Source organism: Cervus elaphus, chromosome 2 (genome assembly GCF_910594005.1).
Source record: "Cervus elaphus chromosome 2, mCerEla1.1, whole genome shotgun sequence".
Taxonomy (NCBI): Eukaryota; Metazoa; Chordata; class Mammalia; order Artiodactyla; family Cervidae; genus Cervus; species Cervus elaphus.
Genome location: NC_057816.1, coordinates 14,267,173 through 14,292,416, shown reverse-complemented (window position 1 = coordinate 14,292,416; position 25,244 = coordinate 14,267,173). Strand labels below are relative to the sequence as shown.

Here is a 25,244-nt window from a genome sequence, read left to right as displayed (position 1 = left end):
TGGACACAGACAAGATCAGTCCCTATGAACTGGCCCTGGAGGCTGAGGTCAGAAAGACCGCTGACTGGCAAAAACATTTCAAAACTTTAAAAGGTATGACATATAAAAATCTTGAAAATATAATGTAAAATGACAGATGTCAGTCAGAAAAGACTACATATTGCTGCTCTCATTTATAGGAAATATCTGGAACAGGCAAATCTATACCGACAGTGTATAAGTATTTATCTGGGACTAGGGGTGGGTCCTGGAGAGAGGGATTGTGGGGTTTCTTTTGGGGGGATGACTATACAACTCTGTGAACATACTAAAACCCACTACTGTATACACTTTTAATGGGTAAATTTCATGATATATAAATTGTATTTCAATAAAGACGTTTAAAAAAACCTTATAAGGACCTGACTTCAAGTTTGTCTTTGTGTCCTGAGAATGGGTTTGCTTAGTTTCAAATGCCCAGAACCAGATTTTGTCCGATCCCTGGCCGCTGCAACTGGAAATAAAAAATTACACAAGCATTATTCTTGTGGACTGCTACAGTTCTCATGGGGTATCTCAATCTGAAACTGCATCTCTCTCTGGCCAAACATCTGCTTCCTTCATGCTTTCTCCGTAACTAACACGTTACACTTATCTCTCAGCTGACTCAATTTCACCAAGGACAATTCGGAGTTGGAAGTAGCCGTTTTGTGGGGAGCTTCAGGCATGAACAAGATTGTTCATTTGTGATACATCAACACTGTACCAACACTGAAGCAGGGACTTCAAGAGGTACCCCCATGGATGCTTCTGGTGTATGGTCTTCCTGGAAATGACATAACCTTGTTTAAGACAAGAACAAGAACCAAGCACTGAGGTAGACTTTTAAACACCTTCAAATGAGCTATTGGTTTGTTTATTGTTTACTTTTAAGGTAGATTGAGGCTTCCTCATGCTAAAGGGCTATGCTGTAATGGCAGAAGAAAAATGAGCAGATTCTGTATTCCTGACTAGGAAATAGCAACTATTTCTCAAGTAATAGGACCACACATTACACTGATACTGCTTTGGAAAAACCCCATAAGCATGATCTTTTAAAAACACAGACTCTCCAATATCCCCATCATCCACAAAAGTTTAGAAAAAGAGAACAAATGGAATTCTAAAACTATATTTATCAAAGCACTTAAGAACCCTCAAACTTCCACAGTCCTAAGTACTGCCAAGAGGCTTGATGGCAATAAGATAAATCATCTCTAAGATCCACAAGGTGACCCCTTATGAGGTAACAGTAGGTTCCTGTTTCAGGTGGGAATTTTGGTTTAAATCTTAGGTTCTACCTGGTTACCAACTGATACGATTAAATACTACAATGATACTCCAGGTTTATCACAAACACAGAAGAGCCTATGAATGATTTAAAATCTAGAGTTTTGTCTTCTGGAAAAGATGCCACCAGAGAAAACTGTCCAGTGGTATCAATAGAAAGGAACTGATCAGATGTTACCACTGGTTCAGCACTAACAGTTCGAGGTGACATTCACTGGATTCATAGTTTCCAACTTGAAAGGCATCACATCCTTCTGACTCCTGTACATCCATTCCCTCGAAGGTATTCTCCAGAAGATAACGACCTCAAAAGTGGACAGCTCCTACCCAAGATGGCAAAATCAGATTAATTTTCTGACTCTTCAGTACTTCTCTCTTTACTATTAATCATTCCTATTAAAGCCAATATGATCTTTCATCTTCATCCTATTGTTTCTGACCTCCTAAGATCTCCTTCTGCCACTTAAGAAAAAACCTCTTGTACCCCCACCCTAGACCACAGTCACTAATATGAATTTAACAGATTGTTGGATCTATTATACTCCATCTGACCCTGCTGACAAAAATTTAGTAACTGTTCTTTTAAGCACCACAGAAGGTAGAGTCCCTTTTATAGGCAACATTATATATCATATTTCAGCCTTCAGCCACAGAGAAATGGACCCTGACCTCAAACCAACATGCTTCTGCTGCAATTACAATCCTAACAGCAAGGCCTATTCAGTCAGAAAGACCAGAATCCTGGAACCATCCCAATTATGATAGCCAGTTGGTTCTCTTCAGAGACACTTGAGTCTGACTTGCAGAAACTGTTTAACTCCATTCAAAGAATCTGTCCATTTTAAGGGACCAAAACTGCCTCACTCCTGCTGCAGTGAGCAGTTCTTACACTTTCAATAAGCCCACTACTAGAACACTACACTTCTATGTGGACACAGGGTTTACCAAGCTTGCTGTACACTAACTTATCCTGTATAGATAGCTAATTGTTAGGGATTTTCAGATATTCAAACCACCATCTCATTGTGTTCAACTGCAGGTGTATTCCTGGTGGTCTTGCTGGAGAGCACCGACATACAACATAGAGTGAATACTGTCATTACTTTATGGTTGTGGGAACCTAGTGAGGCTCAGGGACTTGTTCAAAGTCACACATCTAGTAAGCGGCAGAAACTGAGAGCAGATTGTAGACCTGCCTGACTCCAAGTCCTGAACTCTTCATCATTTCCCCATACTGCACATATGCTCCATCATTCTAACTGCTCACCCCAACAAGTTTATCTACTCACTACTGCTACCGAGAAACTGTCAAACTATTTCTCAACATCTTAACTGACCCTCGTAACAATCACTTCTCTTTTAATGGCAGATTTTAGAGTCTAGAGTCCTTCTCATTTAAACAAATTTCATTGAATTTCACTTTTCTGTAAGGCGTTTAGTGTATACATTTGGAGTTAACAGGGGTAGCTGAGAATAATTAGTGTGTTTGCTCTGAAGGTAAAGAAAAGACAACTCATTTGGATAATTTGATTATTCAGATCAGAGTTCTTCCATATGTCTGATTTGTAACAGAATCTACATTTGTAATAGTATATACTGGAAATTATTCTTGGATAGATAACTGAAAGGCTTATTGTACTATGGTCCTAACTTCTCTATTTAATTGTGTTAATAACAAGGCAAAGCTGGAGCTGATTAGGTATACTTGAGAGTGGTTAAAATAAGGCTATTTCACATAGCTAGTTAGCAAGATGTTCAGTTATATTAGTATTTGATTTCTAAGTTCTCAGATAAATAATTACCTGTTAGTTCACTATTTAGAAGGTACAAAGGTGTTTTCAAGATTAAAGATGTCAGTAATTTAACAAAAACCGGGTTATACTGACACATAGCTAGGATCTCCTGCCATCAAATACATTATTCAATGTGTGGTTATCTGGAAAGTACAAAAGTATCTTGATCCAACTTTAGAAATATTATCTTTAATAGGTATTGTGGGAAGAACTGCATTCCTTCCCATCCCCCACAAGGCATACTCACGCTCTAACGTCCAATACCAGTAAATATACTCTTATTTGGAAACAAGGTCTCTGCAGAGAGACCTAGGTAATTACCATTACCTAGAGTGTATGAAGCAAATGGCAACCCACTCCAGTATTCTTGCCTAGAGAATCCCATGCACAGAGGAGTCTGGTGGGCTAGCAAAGAGTCGGACATGACTTATCGACTAAACAACAACAACAGCAACAGAGTATATGATTATCTCTACCTAGTTGTGGTAGACACTGCTAGTTGCAAACAATATCCCTTCTCCTACAATTTTGTGAGGTGGTTTCATACCCAGCTAATATACAAGTTAGAAGAGATCATACTGTAGTAGGGTGGGACATAATCCAATGACTGGTGTCCTGAGGAGGGAGATCTGGAAGAAGGCCCAGAAAGATGGGGGCAGAAAGTGAAGAGATGCAGCTAAACTCTGAGGCCCATCAGGAGTGTTAATGACTGTCAGCAGCTAGAAAAGAGCAAAGAAAGATCCTTCCCTACAGACCTGCCAGCACCTTAAGTTCAGATTTTCGGCCTTCTGAACTGTGAGAGAATACAATTCTGCCGTGTGAAGTCTGTAGTGGCTGGTGTGGCAACCCTGGGAAACTCATGTAGTGCATCAGAATCCAAGAACGTAACAACGTTAACACAGCCCTCCTGGTTCTCCAACCTCGTGGAGAAATCCTCTTCACTCATCTCTGCTGGCTTCCCTTCTCTCCCTGAATATAGATTATTTCTCAAGGAGCAGTTCTCTGGTTCTGGCTCTTACAAACACATTTTCCTGTTGAGAGTCAATGTGTCACTGCTAAAAGTGCTAAAGTGATCACCTCCAGTCCTGACCTCAAGGGCTCTGAGGCACGTTGCCTAGTCATCACCCAAGCACAGTTCACAAAGAATTGATCTTTCTGAGTTAACTCTTAAAACTGGGCTTCTACCTCCTCCCAATGACTTTCATCGTAGTTATGGTATTTAATAGATTCCTATCAAGTGTACGATTACCATTATTTTTTGCACCATTAAGAAAGAAAAAGTAACTGTAAAGATTATTAATTGTAAAGCATATCTGAATTTAGAGATAATAAAATGTGAAAAACTGTGACTTATAATCAATGACAATAATGTTCTCTCTTTTTCTAGTCATCCATGAACCCTGACCTTCTTATTCCCTCAAACCACATATTCATTAACATCAGGTAGTAATGATTCTTCCTTTACAAAGTTTCTTCATACCCATTTTCTTTACAGTATGACTTCAAGTATCTTCTTTCACACAAAGACAACTGTACTATATCTGGCTTGTGGACTGTCTCTCCCCAGCCAACCCCTTATGAATTTGACCAATATCAAATTTTCCTAAAATATCTGTAAAATACTTTTTCATTCCATTTAAGGTAGACTCCTTATTATCACTAGGATAAAACCCAAGTTTACTTGGCCTAGCTGTGGTAGACACTGCTAGTTGCAGACAATATCTATTTTCCTATAATTTTGTGAGGTAGTTACCTACTCAACTAATATATATATACCCCTAGATTATTTTGCAGCTGGGAAAGGCCACACATATGACATTATCTGGCAGAAGTTTTTTTGAGAGTTCTAGAAACATTTTCCATACACGCATTACCCCTTTCTAAAATACAAGGCTAAAAATGAAGCAAAAAACCTGTAACCACGAAGTATACAGATGACAGACTAAAGATGGTGGACTGCAAAAATACAAGGGACCTAGGCCACTGCAGAGCCACTATACTACTCCTGGACTTCCTATTTCTGAACATTCTACGCAAAAAAAAAAAAAAAAATCCCGTTGGGTTTAAGCCACTTTGAAGGGATTGTTATATGCAGTTGAATGCAATCCTAACTGAAACTAGTGTTTGAGGCTTTTCAAACATGTTCTCAATCACTCATTTTTCTTATTTCCCATTATATTCTATATTTGCAGGTTTTCATGCTTTATTCACATCACTGTGCTTTGAATTCACTGCTTTATCAAACATGCAGTGAATGTTCTTCCACATCTCTGAGCTTCTATACATTTTCAAAGGAATGTTATTCCCTCACTTGGGTAAACTCCTACTTATTACGTAAGATCCAGCTCAAACATGCAGTGTTAACTTGATCTCTCCTGTGTGAACCTCTAACACTGTTTATACCTCTAGCCTAGTTTTAATTATTGACTTACTCATCTGCTTTCTCAATTAATGGTGTTAACTCCTTGGATGCAAGCACTGTCTTTTTCATCATTTATTCACCCAAGTTTGGCACATGGTAAGTTTTTAATAAATAATTTTAGTAAAGAACAAAACACTAATTGCATTTTTAAAACTGGTATTTTTTGTACTGAAAGTAATTCACAATTCATTGGTATATGAACTGTGCCATAATATATGTGTCCCATCAGATACTGTTCAACTACTTTCTTTCTACTCATGTGTAACTTACTAAAAAAATATGGTAGGACTGATAGCATCTAAAAAATCTCAGTTACCATGTTTTATTCTTCTTAATATTTCCTATAGGATACAGTACAAAACTTATCTAGTAAGCATTTAAAAATGCCTGCCCATACTTTATAGCATCATGGAAAACACAGAAGACATGATACCTATGGAGGAAGACTGGGGACTAATCAGAAGGTCCTCTTGCACTTGCTCACTTCCTGGCACTGTCTGCTGATCACTCAGTGAACTCTGAGATGCACTGACAGGCTGGGATACTTCCTCATGGACCTCCTCGTCACTTAACCTTTCCACTTTGACCCGGACATCTTCCTCAGCACCCAGAGGCAAGGTAGCTTTTGTGCTCTCGCAAGTCACATAATCAGTCATTCTTCTCCCTGTCTCAGATGGGCCAGGTAATTCTAAAGTCCGGGTATTTTCCGCTTGCTTAACCTTATCAGGCTGATTCCTTCGATCAATTCCAAAAGGAAAAGTCCAGGGAAAAGCTAGAGAAGAGTCAACTGGTTGATTTCTATTTTCTGAATAGGAAGTTGAAGAATTCAACACCTGGGGAGAACTTGTTTGTGTGCTACACTTTACAGGACTTTCAGGAGACATAACAATGTAGCTTTTGCGCTTTCTCCGTGATTCTCGGCAGACGGGGATGGTTCTTTCTACCACACTGCACTCTGAAGACACTGGAGAAATGCTTCCATCTCGAGATGTAAAATTGCAGTTAGAGTTATTTTCTTGTCCAGCATCCAGACCCTTTTCTGGTTGGCTGTTGGGTGTATTCCATAAAATGCTTGATTTCATGAACTCTGAGCAAGTGCTAGCAACACTGAACATTTGCATATAGCTGGCTGCAGCTAGAACATCAATGATATTTTCTGTGTTAATTGACAGAGTGGCTGTGTATGCATACTCTAAAAGGGGTATAAAGCCAGTCACTGTAACATGATGCAAATCCAACACATTCTTGTTCTCATCCTCTGCTTGGCCTACAAGTTTGGTGCGAAAGAAATCACTGCAAGCTGCTAGTACCACCTTATGTGCCCGAAAGATTTTGTCCTGGACACGAATAGTGATATCACAAAAATGTCCATCATTTCGAAGCATATTTAGCTTTCCAAGCATTTCCTGGCTGTGGGAAGAGGAGCTATGAGTAAATGTTTTCACACCCATCTTTCCCTTCCTCTTCTATAGATGCTCTTCAAGGATGCAAATGAGTCAGAAATGTCCTAAAAGATACATAAAATAAGCATTAATTAATGGTTCAGTAGCTGAAATACAAGGTGATTGAGATTGTTTTCATGAGGCCACCATGCTAAGGTGAAAGGTGGCCATGGGAAAGTCCAAGGTAAGAACCACGTTAAAATATACTCCCGGTGCCTGCGCCCTGAAGCATCCTACCAGAGGAGTCTGTGTGCTCATGTCATACACATAGCTTACACAAGACGAGCCCCTATAACTGCCACTGCTTGCAAACCACATGCCAGATACTGTTCAAATGCGTCACATTTCATAATTTGATTGTCATGTCTCTACCAATAGGTACATTTTACTGCTGTTGAAGAGAAAAGGGCTAACTACCTTGAAGAAGTCAAAGTTGTTAAGTTGCAGACCTAGGGTTCAAATCCAGGCAGGCTGGCCCCAGAACCTGCACCCTAAACCTCAATGCTTTATCCTACCTCTTTCAGGATATGAGGTGAGTACAAGTGGCCAAGAGTCTAGGTCTTAGAATGTAATAGGTCTGCATTCCTTCTTCAACAATTCCTCCAAGGTTGTTATAAGATCTGAATGAAACACATGTAGCACATGCGTAAGCACGGTATTCGGCACTTTGTGCGACAAGAAAAAAGTGACTGCTTTTTATATTACTAACACAACAAAACCACCTTTCTGGAAGGAAATTTATAAAACAAATGTTTAAAATCAGACACTTGATTGGGTTTTTCCTTAAAAAAAAAAAAAAGACACTGATTTGCCTTTATCAGATTTTACATTTACTAAAAATTAAAAAAAAACTGACCTTCTTAAATACTTTTAATTTCTCAAATCTAATAATACTTTTAAATACTAGTTCTTATAGTATTTTCCCCTTAAACTGTTTTTACATCCTCTATGTGAAGTCAGGGAGGCTTATATTAGCCCCTTGATAAAGATAAGAAAGCTAATACTCAGGGAAGTTAAGTGACTAACAAATGATAACCAAAGCTAAGATCTGGGTCTTTTTACTATTTGATCACAGTACTTTTCCAATATGAAAACACATAGCTATTATCTAAGATAAATAACCTTTAAAAAAAAAAGTACTAAAATAAATATAAATATAAAACAAAGCATATTTGGGGAAATACTTTTTGTAAGCCATCTCTAGTTAAAGAAGTTTCAAATACCTCAAAATCAGAGCTACCAGTTTAAAAAAAAATGATGTTTAAAAGTTGATGAATATTTAATTGACCTGGGAAAATGTGTGGTTCTGAGCATTAATTAAAGCACAATCACTAAATACAGTGAACACTCAATAGTAGTAGTTATGTATTTAGTGAAAAACGTCATCAAAGTACACAGACAATAACCATCTTTGTGAAATATATACATATGTGTATGTATTTGTACACACAGACACACACACAGAGCAAGAGAACATAAGATCTTAACTAGAGATTCATGGATTCACTAAGGGGCCGTGATCTTCTTGAAACTGTACACAGAAAGATGTCTGCATATAGTTTCTTCATATTTATGCAAATCATTGGTAACATATGGGTGTTTATTCTTTTTCACATTAAACATTTGTTTCCTTTGAAAAAGCACTGTAATAGGGCTTGAGGCTTCCCAGGTGGCTCAGTGGTAAAGAACCCACCTGACAATTCAGAAGACCTGGGTTTGATCCCTGGGTCAGGAAGATCCCCTGGAGGAGGACATGGCAACCCACTCCAGGATTCTTGCCTGGGAAATTCCATGGACAGAGGAGCATGGCAGGCTACAGTTTACGAGGTAGAGAATCAGATGCATCTGAGCATGCACACACATACTAGGGCTTCAGTTTCTCCTGGTTTGGACCCCAAAAGTCATGCAGAGTAGGCCTCTTTCTTTCCCCTTGAAAAAGCTTTCAAAACTGAAGATGGCAGTCACATTCCTTTCCTAAGGTTCTCTTCTATAAGTTAAACATCCCTTGTCCCTCTAAGTGCCTCTTAAAATTTAATGAATATCCTTGCTCGGCTCAACAATCTCCACTTCCCATATTCCCTTAAGACTGGTTCAAAGAGTTGCATACAATGTGACAGGTACGGCAGAATTATAACTTGACATAACTTTACTATCTTTACCTTCCTTGTCCCGGCACAAATAAGACTAAACTGGGTATTGTGACAGTGAAGCCACACTACTGATTTTGTTTACACTAATGAAAACTTAATAATCGACTTATTAGATGTGAGGAACTTTATTATGTAAGAGAGGAACACAATTACAAGTAAAACATTGTCCTTTACCTCATTAAGCTTACAGTCTTTATAAAAATGACATATGTACTTAATTAAGACTACACAGCTAGTGCTACGTGAAAGCAAACAATGAAACATTTAATTCTGAGTTTGCAAGGCAGAAGAGGAATCAGAGGGCAGGGCCTCATGAAAGAACTCTGCAGGTGATAAAGCAAACAGGTGCACCAAGCTCTCATGGGACCTCACATGAGCTCAGTGAGGGCCCACCATCCTGACGTGCCTCGGGTGCACTGTACTGGCCGACTGTTGTTAATGGCACTGTAAAGTGAAGTCGCTCAGTCATGTCCGACTCTTTGCGACCCCATGGACTGTAGCCTTCCAGGCTCCTCTGTCCAAGGGATTTTCCAGGCAAGAATACTGGAGTGGGTTGCCACTTCCTTCTTCAGGAAATATTCCCGACCCAGGGATTGAACGCAGGTCTACCTCATTGTAGGCAGACGCTTTACCATCTGAACCACCAGGGAAGTTATTATAAATGTGAAGGATGAAGAGGTCAACATCAGTTCAAACATCAATCCACTATATAAACAACCCCTTTGAATGTCCTTTGTAGGTAAATGTACATGTGAAGGGGAAATAATTTTTAAAAAGACATTATAATGATTTCCAGCTGAATAGATATAAATAATCCACTGATTATTAGATTATTCTAATTAATATTCTAATTAGAATTAGAATATTCTAATAGAAGAAGACAAAATGATAAATTAGAATTCTAATAATTCTAATTAGAATTAGAATATTCTAATATAAGAAGACAAAATGATAAATTTAAGAATCTTCTCGGTCTGATAACACAATAAATGGCATAAAGCCTTGTGCCAAGACAGCCAGGTAAGGCCACTGAAACAGTTAACCACATCAGAGGTAACAGTTCAAACATAAACCTGCTCCACTCTTTCCCAAAGACAAGTAAACATAAGACACCAGGCAGCCAGGATTGATCTAACCAGAGTATCAGTCAACATACTGTTGTTTTCTCTCTCATAGGAATGAAATGAAGAGGAAAAAAAAATGGAAGGTTTTACATCAAGTTTTTTGTCCATATGCTACACCCCAGTAAACTGGCTTCTTTAAAAGTCCAAACATCAAGAGCACTTAGTTTGATGGTGATCACACGGTTCAGGCAGGAGCATGCCTCCAAGCAAGTGACACTCATAATCCAGGGACCATCTGCATGAACAAAGGTGTGAAGGCAAGACATTAAATAGTGTGTTTTGAGAGTATGTGCAACGGGATGTTGAAAACATCTCAATCGCAATTTGGGTGGAGGTTCCAAACAACAGATACTACCATTTCAAAGTGAGGTGCAAGGCAACCTATGCAAGGAGGTAAAGAGTTAAATATCAGAAAAAGATTCCTGCGGAGAGAGATTAGTGTGTTTTGAGTTCCAATCCTTCTCCCACTCCCTTGTACTCCCCTGTAAGGGAAAGGAGTTGAGGCAAGTTTGCCCTTTGTTTTAGGTCTATGAAAAATGTGTCACACTTGAAACAAATCTAAAGGATACAGGTCTGATTTAAACCCTGGCCAAGACTAGGGAGTACGCTTATTACTTCCCAACAGTAAATAAAAGCAATACCTGGAGTGGTAACGATCCTCTGGAGCCCCAACACTGGGTGCATGCCCTGTTCTGCCCTGTGTCACTGTGGGACCTTAGGCAAGTCACCATACTGCACTTTCATTTCTTCAGCAGTGAAACAGGGTAAGACAACCTACCTCAGAGAGTTCTGAGGATTAACTGGCCTGATACATGTGAAGTGCTTTTAACAGTACTCAGCATGAAATAAATGCTACAGAACATCAGTCTTGGTGCTGCTGCTACTGTTACTAGAGAACTTTCTTCTTACTCAATCCTGTGCCTCTCCCAATCCTGGATGGGCCAGAAACCACAGTCACCAAATAAGGAAGAAAAAAAAGGCAGAGGGGAAAAACAGAAAGAAAAAGGAAGCCAAACAAATCTCTTTACTGCAGACCTGTAGTAGGCCTGAGGTGGGCAAATAAGAAAACCATTAACTCTGAATTAAGTTTATTAGTTCTTGAAAATAATGTTTCTATTCCCTAAAAGTGACCAGAAAAGTTAAGACTTGCCCTTCAAGGAACTGGAGGGAGTACTAACCCTACAATGCAAATTTATATGTATGGTGGAAGACAAAAATAAAATAAATTCTAAGTATCTTCTGTACATCATGTTTGTACAACGTAATGGCTACACACATATGGTACACAGCATAGTAAAGATGGAGGTATGGGATGGGAGGAAGATGAAGATTAGATTGGGAAATGCCAGATATAATTTTGTTTCCCTCCTATATTCTCATTAAAACAGATTAAGGACAGAAAAGAAAGTTTCTGATGTTTCTGAGTTTAAGATGCCTCCAACAGGAATATCCAGGTGGAATTTACATACGAAAACGTCTGTACTCTTGACTGTGTTTAGTAGCAGATACTAGGACCTTTAGATACGACGCAGCAACTCCCACCCGCCGAAAAGAATAGAAAACATATCCATACAGAAACGTATAGAGCATAGCAGTATTATTCATAATATTCAAAAAGTGAAACCAATCCAAATATCCATCATGATAAACGGACAAATAAAATGTGGTATATTTATACAATGGAATATTACTTTACAGCAAAGAAATTAAGTAGATACATGCCTACAACATGGATAAAATCTGAAAACATGCTAAGTGAAAAGGCCAGTTACAAAGGGCCACATATTGTATGATTCCATTTATAGGCAATGTTCCAAACAGGCAAATCTATAGAGACAGAAAGTAAACGAGTGGTCGCCTAGGGTTGGAGGGGCGGTGGGGGAAATTTGGGGTTAAAAGCTAAGGGACTCAGGGATTTTTTTTTAGATAACAGAAAATGGTCTAAAATTGTGGTGACTGATACACAAATCAGCGAATACACTAAAAGTCACTGAACTGTACACTTTAAATGGGTGAATATGTAGGGTATGGTATACTAATTTTAAAATCTACACTTAGAGATTTAAGAAGTTCAACACACCTAAACAAGATAAATTCAAATAAGTCCATGCTCAGATACAAACTGTTGGAAACAAAAAGACAAAGGGAAAAATCTTAAAAGCAGCAAGAAGGGAATGACTCCCTACTTATAAGGGGAAAACAATTCAAATAATGGAGTACTTCTCATCAGAAACCATGAGGTAAGAAGGAAGTGACACAACACTTTCTAAGTACCCAAAGAAAAGAACAGCCAACCAAGAACACTACAGCCAACAAAAACACCCTTCAGGAAGAAAGAGAAAATCAACGCTTTCTCATATGAAAGAAAACTAGAGAATCGGCTGTTGTCAGCAGATTCACCCACAAAGAATAAGTTCAGATCAAGAGTAATGAATAGTAAAAACATATAGCTGAGTCTTTGAACTGTGCAAGTCCACTCATACATGGTGTTTTTCCAATAGTGAATACTACACTACTCCCTGGTCTGCGGTTGGCTGAATCTGAAGATGCAGAACCCCGGATACAGAGGAACTGTCAGATTCGCAGGGCTGACTATACTTATATGCAGATTATCTGCTCTGCAGGGTCAGCTCAGTGCCCCTGACTGCTGCCGTGTTCAAGGGTCAACTGTACAGGTTACAGTCTTCCCTCTCCCTCTGACTTTTCTAAATTATGTTTCACATAATTAAAGCAAAAACTATCCTAATGTTGATGTGATTCTCAAAGTATGTAAAGTTAATATTTAAGACAATTATAAACAGGGGAGTGTAACTTCAAAAAGAGGTAAGCCTTCACTCAGACTGATACTGTATTGACATCAGTGGACTGTGATAAGTTATTTATGTATATATAATACCTAGAGCAGATTCAAAATAATATATAAAAGACATGCCCTCAAAACACCAAGGACAGATCAAAATGAAATTTTCAAAAAGGTACAATAAGCCACAGGAAGGCAGGAAAATAACAAAGAACAGAGGGAAGAAATAAAAACAAAAATAAAATGGTCTACTTAAATCTCAACATATCAATAATTTCCTGGAATGTACACAGTCCAAATAAAACCAACTAGAAGACAAAGACTGGTAGGATGGATATTTTAAAAACATGAGCCAACTACCATAAGACACTCATTTCAAAATAATGATATAAGGAGGTTTAAAGTACTATAAAAGGATGAAAAAAATACAGAATTATACTGTCCAATGAAGGAGCTGCCGATCACATGGTAATTTTAATCAATTAAACTAAATTGAAAATTCAGCTCTCAATGTCACTAGACACATTTAAAGTAATATGTAAAAAAAAAAATAAATAAAGTAATATGTAAAAAAGCACTTGTACTGAATTAGTAATGTGCACGTATCACTTTATTTTAAAAAAGTTCTCCAAAATTCTATTATAAATGAAAACGTCCACATTCTCAATTATTTAACTAATAGCAGTTAATATAGGTTTTTTAATATTGAGGCAAAATAAAACAAAATTTGTCATTTTAGAGTGTACAGTACAGGGCTTTAAGGACATTCACACTGTTGTGCAACCATCACCAGTATGTCCAGAACTTTTCATCATTCTGAAATGAAACTCAGTATCCATCAAACAATAACTCCTCATTCCTCATCCTCTACTCTCTACCAGACTCTGGCAGCCAACCTTCTAATTCTTTCTCTATGAATTTTCGTACTCTAGGTACATCATGTAAGTGGAAGCATCAAATAGTTGTCCTTTTGCAACTGGCTTATTTCAATTAGCACGAAGTCTTCATCCACTCTGTAGCAGGTACCAGAATTCCCCTCCTTTTTAAAGACTGTATAATATCCCACTGTGTATTTTATTTACATATGCATCTGTTGATGAAAATTTGTGTTGTTTTTTAATCCTCTACTTAACTAATGAAAGCAGGATTTATTTACAAATTGAAAGAATCTCCAGGTAGAGATGAATCTTAGAGGTCATCTAGTTCCATAGCCTTCTAATATTTAAATAATTTGATACAAATTATCACAATTAAAAAACTCTGTATCATCTTAAGTGGCTACCACTTTAAACTGTTCACATTTCTCTTTTACAAGTTGGAAACTACCACCAGTATTTTAATTTAGCCATGGCACATATGACAGAGGATATTCACATGTATGATACACCTCCATGGGCAAGGGCAGATTAAAAAAAAACCTGTACTCAATACATGTTAACATAAAATTTGCCATTCTAAACAATTTTAAGTGTCAGTTCAGTGGCATAAAGTACATTCACAGTGCTGTGCAGATAGCACCATTATCTATTTCTAAAATTTTGTCATTGACAAGGACAGATTTTGAGAACACTCAAAAGAACTGCAGAGAACAAAAGCATCACAGACTTTACTTTGGCATGATAGTCCCAAAAGAATCTTACAAAGTGTGTAAGAAATAAGCTCATCATTTAAATATATCAAGAAGCTTCATTTTATATAAAGAAAACATGTTCAATTTCATTTTTAAAAATTGAGCTTTATTTAATAAGAAGGGATCTTGATTTTATTTTTGATTCTCTACTCCACAGGCAATATTAAAAAGGCAGCACATAGGTAGGTAAAATTTACAGAATTACACTGTATGTTACTACAAATTTTTTCACTGAACCATTCTTGCTTATAGGCAATATGGACATGCAATTGACATCTAGCTGACTCATCTTTTTCATTAAAAATTTATTCATGGATAGAATAAAATAAAAGTAACTGTGATAATCACAAACACATAAATAATTCACAATTGCCACAACTGTTAGTGGTACCGTACATTAGTAATGGTTCTATACAATAGCTCTAGCTTTAACTCACAACTGATTAAGAGCAATCACAAAACCTCGGTAAACAGATAACCAGTGCAAGTTCGATGCATGAAGCAGGGCATTCAAAGCCAGTCTCTGGGACAACCCAGAGGAAGAGGGTAGGGAGGGAGTTGGGTTCAGGATGGGGGGACACAGGCACACGCGTGGCTGATTCATGTTGATGTATGGCAAAAACCACCGCAATATTGTAAAGTAATTAGCCTCCAATTAAAAAAAAAGAAAACCCTCTGGTAAGACCCAGTCCTTTGAAGACTCCTGACTCAAACTGGTCAAGAACAGGAATTCCTACAGTAACTCTGGACATCACCAGTATTTGAAGATATAGACAACCATGGAAAAACATTGCACTTTTATATAGTCAATACTATATTAAGTGTCTCCAGAGGAACCGTATGGCAGACTGTGAGGTATGTCTCTGGAACTGATAGTTTTCATTCTCTTACTCTACAGAGTAAGATCATGGCTTGATCATTATCTTAAAGCTTAAAGAGAAAATGGAGGAATAGATCGAAAAGAGGCAAATTTCCCCCCCTCAATGGGGGAAAAAACCCTCAGAAAACAGAATGAAGGAATTTGAATTTTAAAGCTCAAAGAGGATTACAGTTTAAAAAGTTTAGCTCAACAAACATTATCAGGTGCTAAATATAAATACTATGCTAAAAAGCCCAGAAAGGTTAACCAGTCACAACTCAATGGAAGACAGGAGTGGAGCCTCAGATTACTTGATTCTTGGAGTCTACTGTTTTGTACAAAAATCACAGTTAAAAATAGGACCTGCAACCATTACTCCTAAATTACAACAAGTACTCTTTCCATTGATTTGATAATAGTGTAAGAATAACTGTTTCCATATAGGAACAACTGGAAACAGCTTGGGATAGGAAAAGGTTAGGACTCATTAAATACCTTTCTAAATTGTCAAAGATTTAGTTAGGCAAATTCTGTAACAAAATGATGCTTGAAATAAAGAAACTGCTGTTGGACCAGAATTTTAAAAGCTGAGTTTAGTCTTTGCTGCAAAATAACCTAAAGAGGAAAAGGTGACTGTGAAAGCACCAAACATTAGCCTATTATGATTATCTGATTGCCCCCCCCAAAATACATGTTTATTGTTACAACTCTTCAATCTATATAGAAATATACAATGAAGTCTTTAAAAAAAACACCTCTTAATTCAAATTTTCTTAGAAACTGCTATCTCACATCTCCCCAATGAGCAATATATATAATTCCTCAATTGCTATTAAGGTTTTAAATTCTAGATATATGTAATAGATAGATACCCCTAGTATCCATGTCCCTTTGAATGATAAACGTCTATAAGGATAAATATATTAAGTCTTTTGACACAGTATAATGCATTAATTAAAAGTAAAGTCTTTTCACATTGCCCAAGTCCAATAACAGACTTCTCCACCTCATGTATAACTAAGCATTCTTTATTTTACTATACCCAATTCAGTATCAATAAATTAATGTTTCCTAGAAATAGTTTATATAGTAAGAAGAGCACTGCTTTGTACTTCAGACAAATCTGGATATTTGTTGTTGCTATTGTTTTATAACCTGTTTATTACTCAAGAATAGTTAATTTATAATACTGTATTAGTTTCAAGGGTAGAGCACAGTGATTCAGTGTTGGTTTTGTTTTTTTTTTTTTAGATTATATTCCATTGTAGGTTACTACAAGGTTTTGTTTTTGTTTTTTAGATTATATTCCATTGTAGGTTACTACAATTCCCTGCTATATATACAGCAAATCCTTGTTGCTTATCTGTTTTATGTACAGTAGTTTGTATCTGTTACAATCTCAAATTTCTAATTTGTCCCTGCATCCCTCTCCTTTGGTAATAAGCTTGTTCTTTACGTCTGTGGGTCTGCTTCAGTGTCCTTTTTTTTTCCTGGCTGTGTTACATGGCTTGTCGGATCTCAGCTCCCTTACCAGGAACTCAGAAACTGAATCTATGCCTCCTGCAGTAGAAGCTCAGAATCCTAACCGCTGGACCTTCAAGGAATTTTTTTTAAACTATAAAGCTGCCTTATTTTTACACAATTTTAAAGGTCACTTTCCATTTAAAGTTATTACAAAATATTGGCTATATACCCCATGTTGTATAATACATGCTTGAGTCTGTCTTATAGCCAATAGCTTGTACCTCTGATTCACCACACCTTTATTTTGCCCACTCCAACTGGTAATCACTAATCTGTTGTCTGGATCTGTGAGTCTGCTTCTTTTATCTTATGGTCATTAGTTTGTTGTTGCTTTTTTTAAGATTCCACATATAAGCGGTATCATTTAGTATTTATCTTCCTCTGCAAACCTGGATCTTAATCATGTCTGTATCACTGAACTTACTGGATGCCCTTAAACTAGTTAAATGTGGCAGGAGTCAAGCAAGATAAAACAAGTACATGGGAAGTGCCCAGTGCCTAGCACACAGCATACACAGAAGAATGCCATTCAGCACTGAGTGATCAGTCTGTTCTGACAGGTCTCTATCACCTTTGGCTCGGTCTATCTCCCATCTCTAACCCCAGCACCCTTCCTGAGCTCCAGTTCTGGGCCTCTTATGAGCTAGTGTGTGTGTGCTCAGTCACGTAGTTGTGTCCGGACTCTGTGACCCCATGGATTGTAGCCCGCCAGGCTCCTCTGTGTGATCAGCGAGGATGCTAGGCAATTCCATCTGAATAGGTCTGCCATCTTTCAAATTCACTGCCTGAAACTGAACTCAAATTCTTCTCAACTGACACTCCACTACAGGATTTCTAACTGCTAATGATAGATGCTTTCAATTAACCATTCACCCAGAGCTTAAAATCTAGTACTTATTTTTGATTCACCATCTCCTCTCAAAATCTGGAAATTTTCCCTTAGCTACTCCCCGCTTCATAGGCAAATTCAGAAAAATTATAAATGTTTTTAAATGCCTTAACATTTAATGTTAAATCAGGAGATGGTTAGAAATTTTTAGCCTAATAATAGAAAAGGCTCAACAAGGTGAACAGGCTGCTTTTCTGAGCCAGGCCAGAGACATGGTTTGTGTATTCAAATTTGCACATCAAAGAGTAGTAAAATCCATTTGTCCAATCATAAGTTCCAATTGCAACATAGACATAATAGGTCTATTTAGGTAAAAGATAACAAAGAAAACATTAAAAGGTTTATCTGGCTAAAAGGAATAGAGCTTGCTTCAGAGCTTCAGGGGTTAGGGTGATTAAAAAAAAAAAGGCACACAAAATTTAGTTAGGTGTTTTCATCTCTGAACTTAAGTCTTAGAATTATGGTGGGTCACCTCGGAACCATAACGAGAATTAACTTAAGGATGGCAAAACAAAAAGTTGAGAACTGAGGCTCTTGATGATGTCACTGAATTGCAGAGTAATTAACTCTGAAGCTGCCTTACTCTAGAATTTTTTTTTTGAAAGTGTTTTAACTCATTCCATTAAGTTTTCTGAACAAAAAAAAAAAAAAAAAAAAAGTTTTCTGATCCACAAAATAAATATCCACAGAGAGACCCCCCCATAGGTACTTCAACAGATCCAAATGAATTAATCATCATTTCTCCAAATGTACTCTTCCTTTTCAAATTCTCTGGCCCAAGATACCATCATTCCAAAAAGCAAAAAACCTGGGCGTCATCTTTGACTTCTACAGTAGTCTAAAAAAAGTCACTCCCTCAGATAAGTCTATGTCCTAATCCCTGGAATTTGCAAACGGTTTTTATGGAGGACTTTGCAGGCGGGGTGAAGTATCCCAACATAGGGAGACATCTCTGGATATCCAAGTGGCCCCTAGGTACAATCTTTAGCATCCTTCTAAGAGAGAAGTTAGAAGATATGACACCGATATCAGAGAAGGTGATGGGGAAGACAGGCATAAATTGGAGTGATGAGGCTGCAAATCATAGAATGCATAGTCACCAGAAACTAAAAGAGGCAAGGAATGGATTTCCCACCCTGACCAGAGTCTTTGGAGAAAAACGCTACCTGCCAACATCTTGATTTCAATCCAATGATACCAATTATGAATTTCTAGACTCCAGAATTGTGAAAGGATGAGTTTGCTGTTTAAAGCCATCCAGGCTGTGATAATTTATTACAAGAGCCAGAAGAAACTAATACAACTTCTGTTCTTCACTTTTCCTCCAAACACAGACTTGGTCACTAAGACCTATATCAAATCAATCCTTTCTTTTTTGGCCACTGCCCTGGGCTACTTAACATCCTGATTGTTCTCCCTGCCTTTAGTCTCACCAATGTTGAGTTAATCCCTCACCACTGTTCAAACTGTCTAAAATCCAATCATTTTAGTCCAGCAATTACCTCATGCTTTAGCTATCACCCAGTACAACTCTTAACAGCACTGAATTCTCAGCATTTGCATTTATATCATTCGATATCAATTGATTTCAATATATAAAACACTTGAGATAAGGCAGACTATTTTTTATTAGTTTATTTTTTGGAGGATAACTGCTTTACAATAACGTGTTGGTTTCAGCCATGTGCCAACATGAATCAGTCACAGGTATACACATGTCCTCTCCCTCCTGAACCTCCCACTTTCCTCCCACCCCCTAGGCTGTCATAGAGCACCAGGTGTGAGATCCCTTCATCATACGGCAAATTCTCACTAGCTATCTATTTTACATATGGTAATGTATATGTTTCAGTGCTATTCTTTCAAATCGCCATACCCTCTCCTTCCACCACTGTGTCTACAATTCTGTTTTCTATGTTGGCATCTCCACTGCTGCCCTGCAAATAGGTTCATCAGTACCATCTTTTAAGATTCCATATATATATTAATATGATATTTTTCTTTTTCTGACTTACTTCTCTCTGTATAATAGGTTCTAGGTTCATCCAACTCATAAGAACTGACTCAAATGCAATCCTTTTTATGGCTGAGTAATATTCCATTGTATATCTGAGGTTATTTATCTTTCTCCCAGCAAATTTGATTCTAGCTTGTGCTTCTTCCAGCCCAGCGTTTCTCATGATGTACTCTGCATATGAGTTAAATAAGCAGGGTGACAATAAACAGCCTCGACGTACTCCTTTACCTATTTGGAACCAGCCTGTTGTTCCATGTCCAGTTCTAACTGTTGCTTCCTGACCTGCATATAGGTTTCTCAAGAGGCAGGTCAGGTGGTCTGGTATTCCCATCTCTTTCAGAATTTTCCACAGTTTATTGTGATCCACATAGTCAAAGGCTTTGGCATAGTCAATAAAGCAGAAATAGATGTTTTTCTTGAACTCGCTTGCTTTTTCGATGATCCAGTTGATGTTGGCAATGTGATCTCTGGTTCCTCTGCCTTTCCTAAAACCAGCTTGAACATCTGGAAGTTCACGGTTCACGTATTGCTGAAGCCAGGCTTGGAGAATTTTGAGCATTACTTTACTGGCGTGTGAGATGAGTGGAACTGTGTGGCAGTTTGAGCATTCTTTGGGATTGCCTTTCTTAGGGACTGGAATGAAAACCGACCTTTTCCAGTCCTGTGGCCACTGCAGAGTTTTCCAAATTTGCTGGCATATTGAGTGCAGCACTTTCACAGCATCATCTTTCAAGATTTGAAACAGCTCAACTGGAATTCCATCACCTCCACTAGCTTTGTTCATAGTGATGCTTTCTAAGGCCCACTTGACTTCACATTCCAGGATTTCTGGCTCTAGGTGAGTGATCACACCATCCTGATTATCTGGGTCATGAAGATCTTTTTTGTACAGTTCTTCTGTGTATTCTTGCCACCTCTTCTTAGTATCTTCTGCTTCTGTTAGGTCCATACCATTTCTGTTCTTTATCGAACCCATCTTTGCATGAAATGTTCCCTTGGTATCTCTAATTGTCTTGAAGAGATCTCTAGTCTTTGCCATTCTGTTGTTTTCCTGTATTTCTTTGCATTGATCACTGAGGAAGGCTTTCTTATCTCTCCTTGCTATTCTTTGGAACTCTGCATTCAAATAGGAATATCTTTCCTTTTCTCCTTTGCTTTTAGCTTCTCTTCTTTTCACAGCTATTTGTAAGGCCTCCTCAGACAGCCATTTTGCTTTTTTGCATTTCTCTTCCATGGGGATGGTCTTGATCCCTGTCTCCTGTACAATGTCACGAACCTCCGTCCATAGTTCATCAGGCACTCTATCAGATCTAGTCCCTTAAATCTATTTCTCACTTCCACTGTATAATCATAAGGGATTTGATTTAGGTCATACCTGAAAGATCTAGTGGTTTTCCCTACTTTCTTCAATTTAAGTCTGAATTTGGAAATAAGGAGTTCATGATCTGAGCCACAGTCAGCTCCCGGTCTTATTTTTGCTGACTGTATAGAGCTTCTCCATCTTTGCCTGCAAAGAATATAATCAATCTGATTTTGGTGTTGACCATCTGGTGATGTCCATGTGTAGAGTCTTCTCTTGTGTTGTTGGAAATCAAGATTGCTGGGAGAAATATAAATAACCTCAGTTATGCAGATGACACCACCCTTATGGCAGAAAGTGAAGAGGAACTAAAAAGCCTCTTGATGAAAGTGAAAGAGGAGAGTGGAAAAGTTGGCTTAAAGCTCAACATTCAGAAAACTAAGATCATGGCATCTGGTCCCATCCCTTCATGGGAAATAGATGGGGAAACAGCGGAAACTGTAGCTGACTTTATTTTTGGGGGCTCCAAAATCACTGCAGATGGTGACTGCAGCCATGAAATTAAAAGACGCTTACTCCTTGGAAGGAAAGTTATGACCAACCTAGATAGCATATTAAAAAGCAGAGACATTACTTTGCCAACAAATGTCCATCTAGTCAAGGCTATGGTTTTTCCAGTGGTCATGTACGGATGTGAGAGTTGGACTGTGAAGAAAGCTGAGCACTGAAGAATTGATGCTTTGGAACTGTGGTGTTGGAGAAGACTCTTGAGAGTCCCTTGGACTGCAAGGAGATCCAACCAGTCCACCATAAAGGAGATCAGTCCTGGGTGTTCACGGGAAAGACTGATGCTGAAGCTGAAACTACAACTTTGGCCACCTCATGTGAAGAGTTGACTCATTTGAAAAGACCCTGACGCTGGGAGGGATTGGGGGCAGAAAGAGAAGGGGACGACAGAAGATGAGATGGCTGGATGGAATCATTGACTTGATGGACATGAGTTTGAGTAATCTTCAGGAGTTGGTGAGGGACAGGGAGGCCTGGTGTGCTCCGATTCACGGGGTCACAAAGAGTTGGACACAACTGAACTGAATATTCCATTGTACATACTTACCACCACTTTTTTATCCATTCATCTGCTGATGGACTTCTAGGTTGCTTCCATATCCTAGCTATAGTAAATAGTGCTGCAATGGACAGCGAGGTACGTGTGTCTTTTTCGATTATGATTTCCTCACTGTATATGCTCAGAAGTGCGACCGTTGGGTCATATTCCTAGTTTAAGGAATCTCCATACTGTTTTTCATAGTGGTTGTATCAATTTACATTCCCACCAACAGCACAAGAGGATTCCCATACTTTCCTGCATTTACTGTCGTAGACTTTTCGATGATGGCCAGTCTGACTGGTTTAAGGTGATACCATAGTAGCTTTGATTTGCATTTCTCTAATAATGAGTGATGTTAAGCATCTTTTCATGTGTTTATTAGCTGTGTTAAGTCTTCTTCGGAGAAATGTCTGTTTAGGTATTCTAAGGTGAACTATTATCCCACCATTCATTATATTGGTGAGGAAACTGAAGCTCAGAGAATAAATGACTTATCTAAGTTCATAAGGCTAGTAAACAGCAATTGACATCCTGATGCTACCATTTGGGCCCTGGAAGGGGTCCCCCTTCCTGCAACACAATCAGGTCAGTTTTCACACAGGCATCATCAGGATATCACGATAAGGAACACTTCCATGACTCCTGTAATTTTCTTTGTGCCTCTTCATAATCTCTCCCACCAGCCTCTCCCCTCCACCACTAATTTGCTTTTTTTAGATTAGTTGCATTTTCTAGAATTTAATATATACAGAATCAGGTAGTACATATTTTCTTATTCATCTGGCTTCTTTCACTGGATATAATTATTTTGAGATTCATCTATGCTGTTAGGCTCCAGAATTTTTGTTACTTTTTGTTTTCTGCTGAATACTATTCCACTGTGTGCAATTACCACAGTCTTGGTTATCACCTAACAGAGAACAAACTCTGAGTTGTTCCCAGTTTGGGGCTATTACATATAAAGTTGCTATGACTATTTGTGCAGTCTTCATGTAAACATACCAGCAGTTTCTTAATCATTTCTGTCTACACCATTAACATGTGCTACACTCTTATCAAAACATTGCTTATTATAGTACAGTGGTTCTCAACTGGGCATTTCTTTATGGCCACAAAAGGATCACTGCTCTATTAATCAGTATTTTATGTATCACAGGTAGTCAATTAGTGTCTACAGATCTTGCTTTCCTATAGATCCATGTGCTACTTGCGGGAAAACATTGAGCCTGTGTATATTCTATAACTGCCTAACACAGACGAGGCTGCATTTTTAAAAAAGCTGAATAAATGTGATTTATGGTGCTTACTTTTGGAATAAGCATATTCTTTTATGTTCACTCATATTATTAATAAAAGTACAATTATTTAAATAAAGCTTCAGACAAAATACCTAAAATATATATTTTAAGGAGTTTAACAAATATTTTAAAATATAAAATTATGATTTTATATAGAATACAAATATTTTATATAAAACTTGTCAATATACATGGTTTAAGTAAGGATGGGAGAAAAAAGTTCATGCTCAAATTACACTGAAATCTGAGTGAAGTAGTGAAAATTATAACTCACCAACTTCCTTCTCCAGAAAGTTATTGTTAAAATGTTTTTCACTATCATTTCCTTTAGAATCAACTGTTTTGGACAAATGCTACAGTGCCTCATACTTTAATTTTTGTTCTAAGAAAAGCTGTCACTGTTGTCAGTCTAAGCAAAAACAAATACCTGTATTTTTCATGAAAGGAATCACACCTTTTTTTTTTAATGGAGTACTCAACTTTTTCATATGAGTACTCATATTTGAGAGCATGAACACTAACAAAAGTGCATGTGATTTTTATCTGACAACAGTTTAACCCTCAAAGGTCTTCCTTAAGTCTTGATTTTTTACAAAGAATTCCAAATGAATTACTGTATCTGAGTTATAAAAAAAGGTCATTTTAACTTTTATAACTAGCCACTTTTTAATCAAGTAAATCAGGTAAAAATTTTAATCATTTTACTATATGAACAAGTTCTTTCTAGTTCAGCACTTTGAGAAAAAGAATGAGATTTACCTGGAGCTAAAACAATAAATCAATAAAACCAGTAACATTAAATTATTAGAATTTCCTCTGTTAACAAGAGTTGTGCTTATTATTAATTTTTACATCCAGGGAAAATACATTAATATACACTGAGTAACTCCCACCAAGTGTCTTTATTTCACCGTGGTCACAATTCTCAGGAAAGAATTTTCAAGATCCATTTAAAAGGAGGAAATAGAAAGTTAAATTAATTTGTCCACATTCCTATAAGAATAAAACCAGGATCTGAAGAAAGATCTGACTAACAAACACAGATTCAGTCCCTTCTCCCCAACTTACAAGTTGCCATTTACAAGAATTCAACCACAGTACTTAAGGAATACCAGCAGTTAACATCAAATCATTTTTACTAAAAAGCAAGCCTGAAGAAAGGGTATATCTTATTCAGTCTCTTGGATCCTTACATAAGCAAGTCAAATTTAAGTTACTTTTATAGTCAATTAGCATTTAAAGAGCTGTGTTTCCCTAAAGAGTTTTTAAGTGTTCATACCAAGTACTTCTGTGTCCTACTCTGTATGCTTTAAAATATGTACACGAGTATAGTGACTTTACCCAAAACACTTTTTCACTGCTGTCTTATGAAGCGTATCCCCTAAAAGATATGTTGAAATCCTAATCCCCAGTACCTGAGTATATTACCTTATTTGGAAACAGGCTTTTTACAAAAGTAATCAAACTAAACTGAGGTAATCAGGATGTACTTATATAAAGTAAAATTCAAAGACAGGCCATGTTAAGACTGAAATTATGCTGCCACAAGCAAAAGCAAGGAGAGCGGCCAAGAAGAGCTC

General features: G+C 37.6%; 1 protein-coding gene across 5 annotated transcripts in view; it reads right to left on the bottom strand.

Annotated features, from left to right (window-relative positions):
* Positions 1–25,244, bottom strand: part of ZBTB44 (zinc finger and BTB domain containing 44) — a 57,750-nt gene that overhangs the window by 20,476 nt on the left and 12,030 nt on the right. For all 5 annotated transcript variants that reach the window (XM_043872989.1, XM_043873000.1, XM_043872972.1 and 2 more), the window contains exon 2: positions 5,957–7,030. In XM_043872989.1, coding sequence (XP_043728924.1) covers positions 5,957–6,974 — 1,018 coding nt within the window. In that variant the 5' untranslated portion in view covers positions 6,975–7,030. The remainder of the gene's footprint in view (positions 1–5,956; positions 7,031–25,244) is intronic.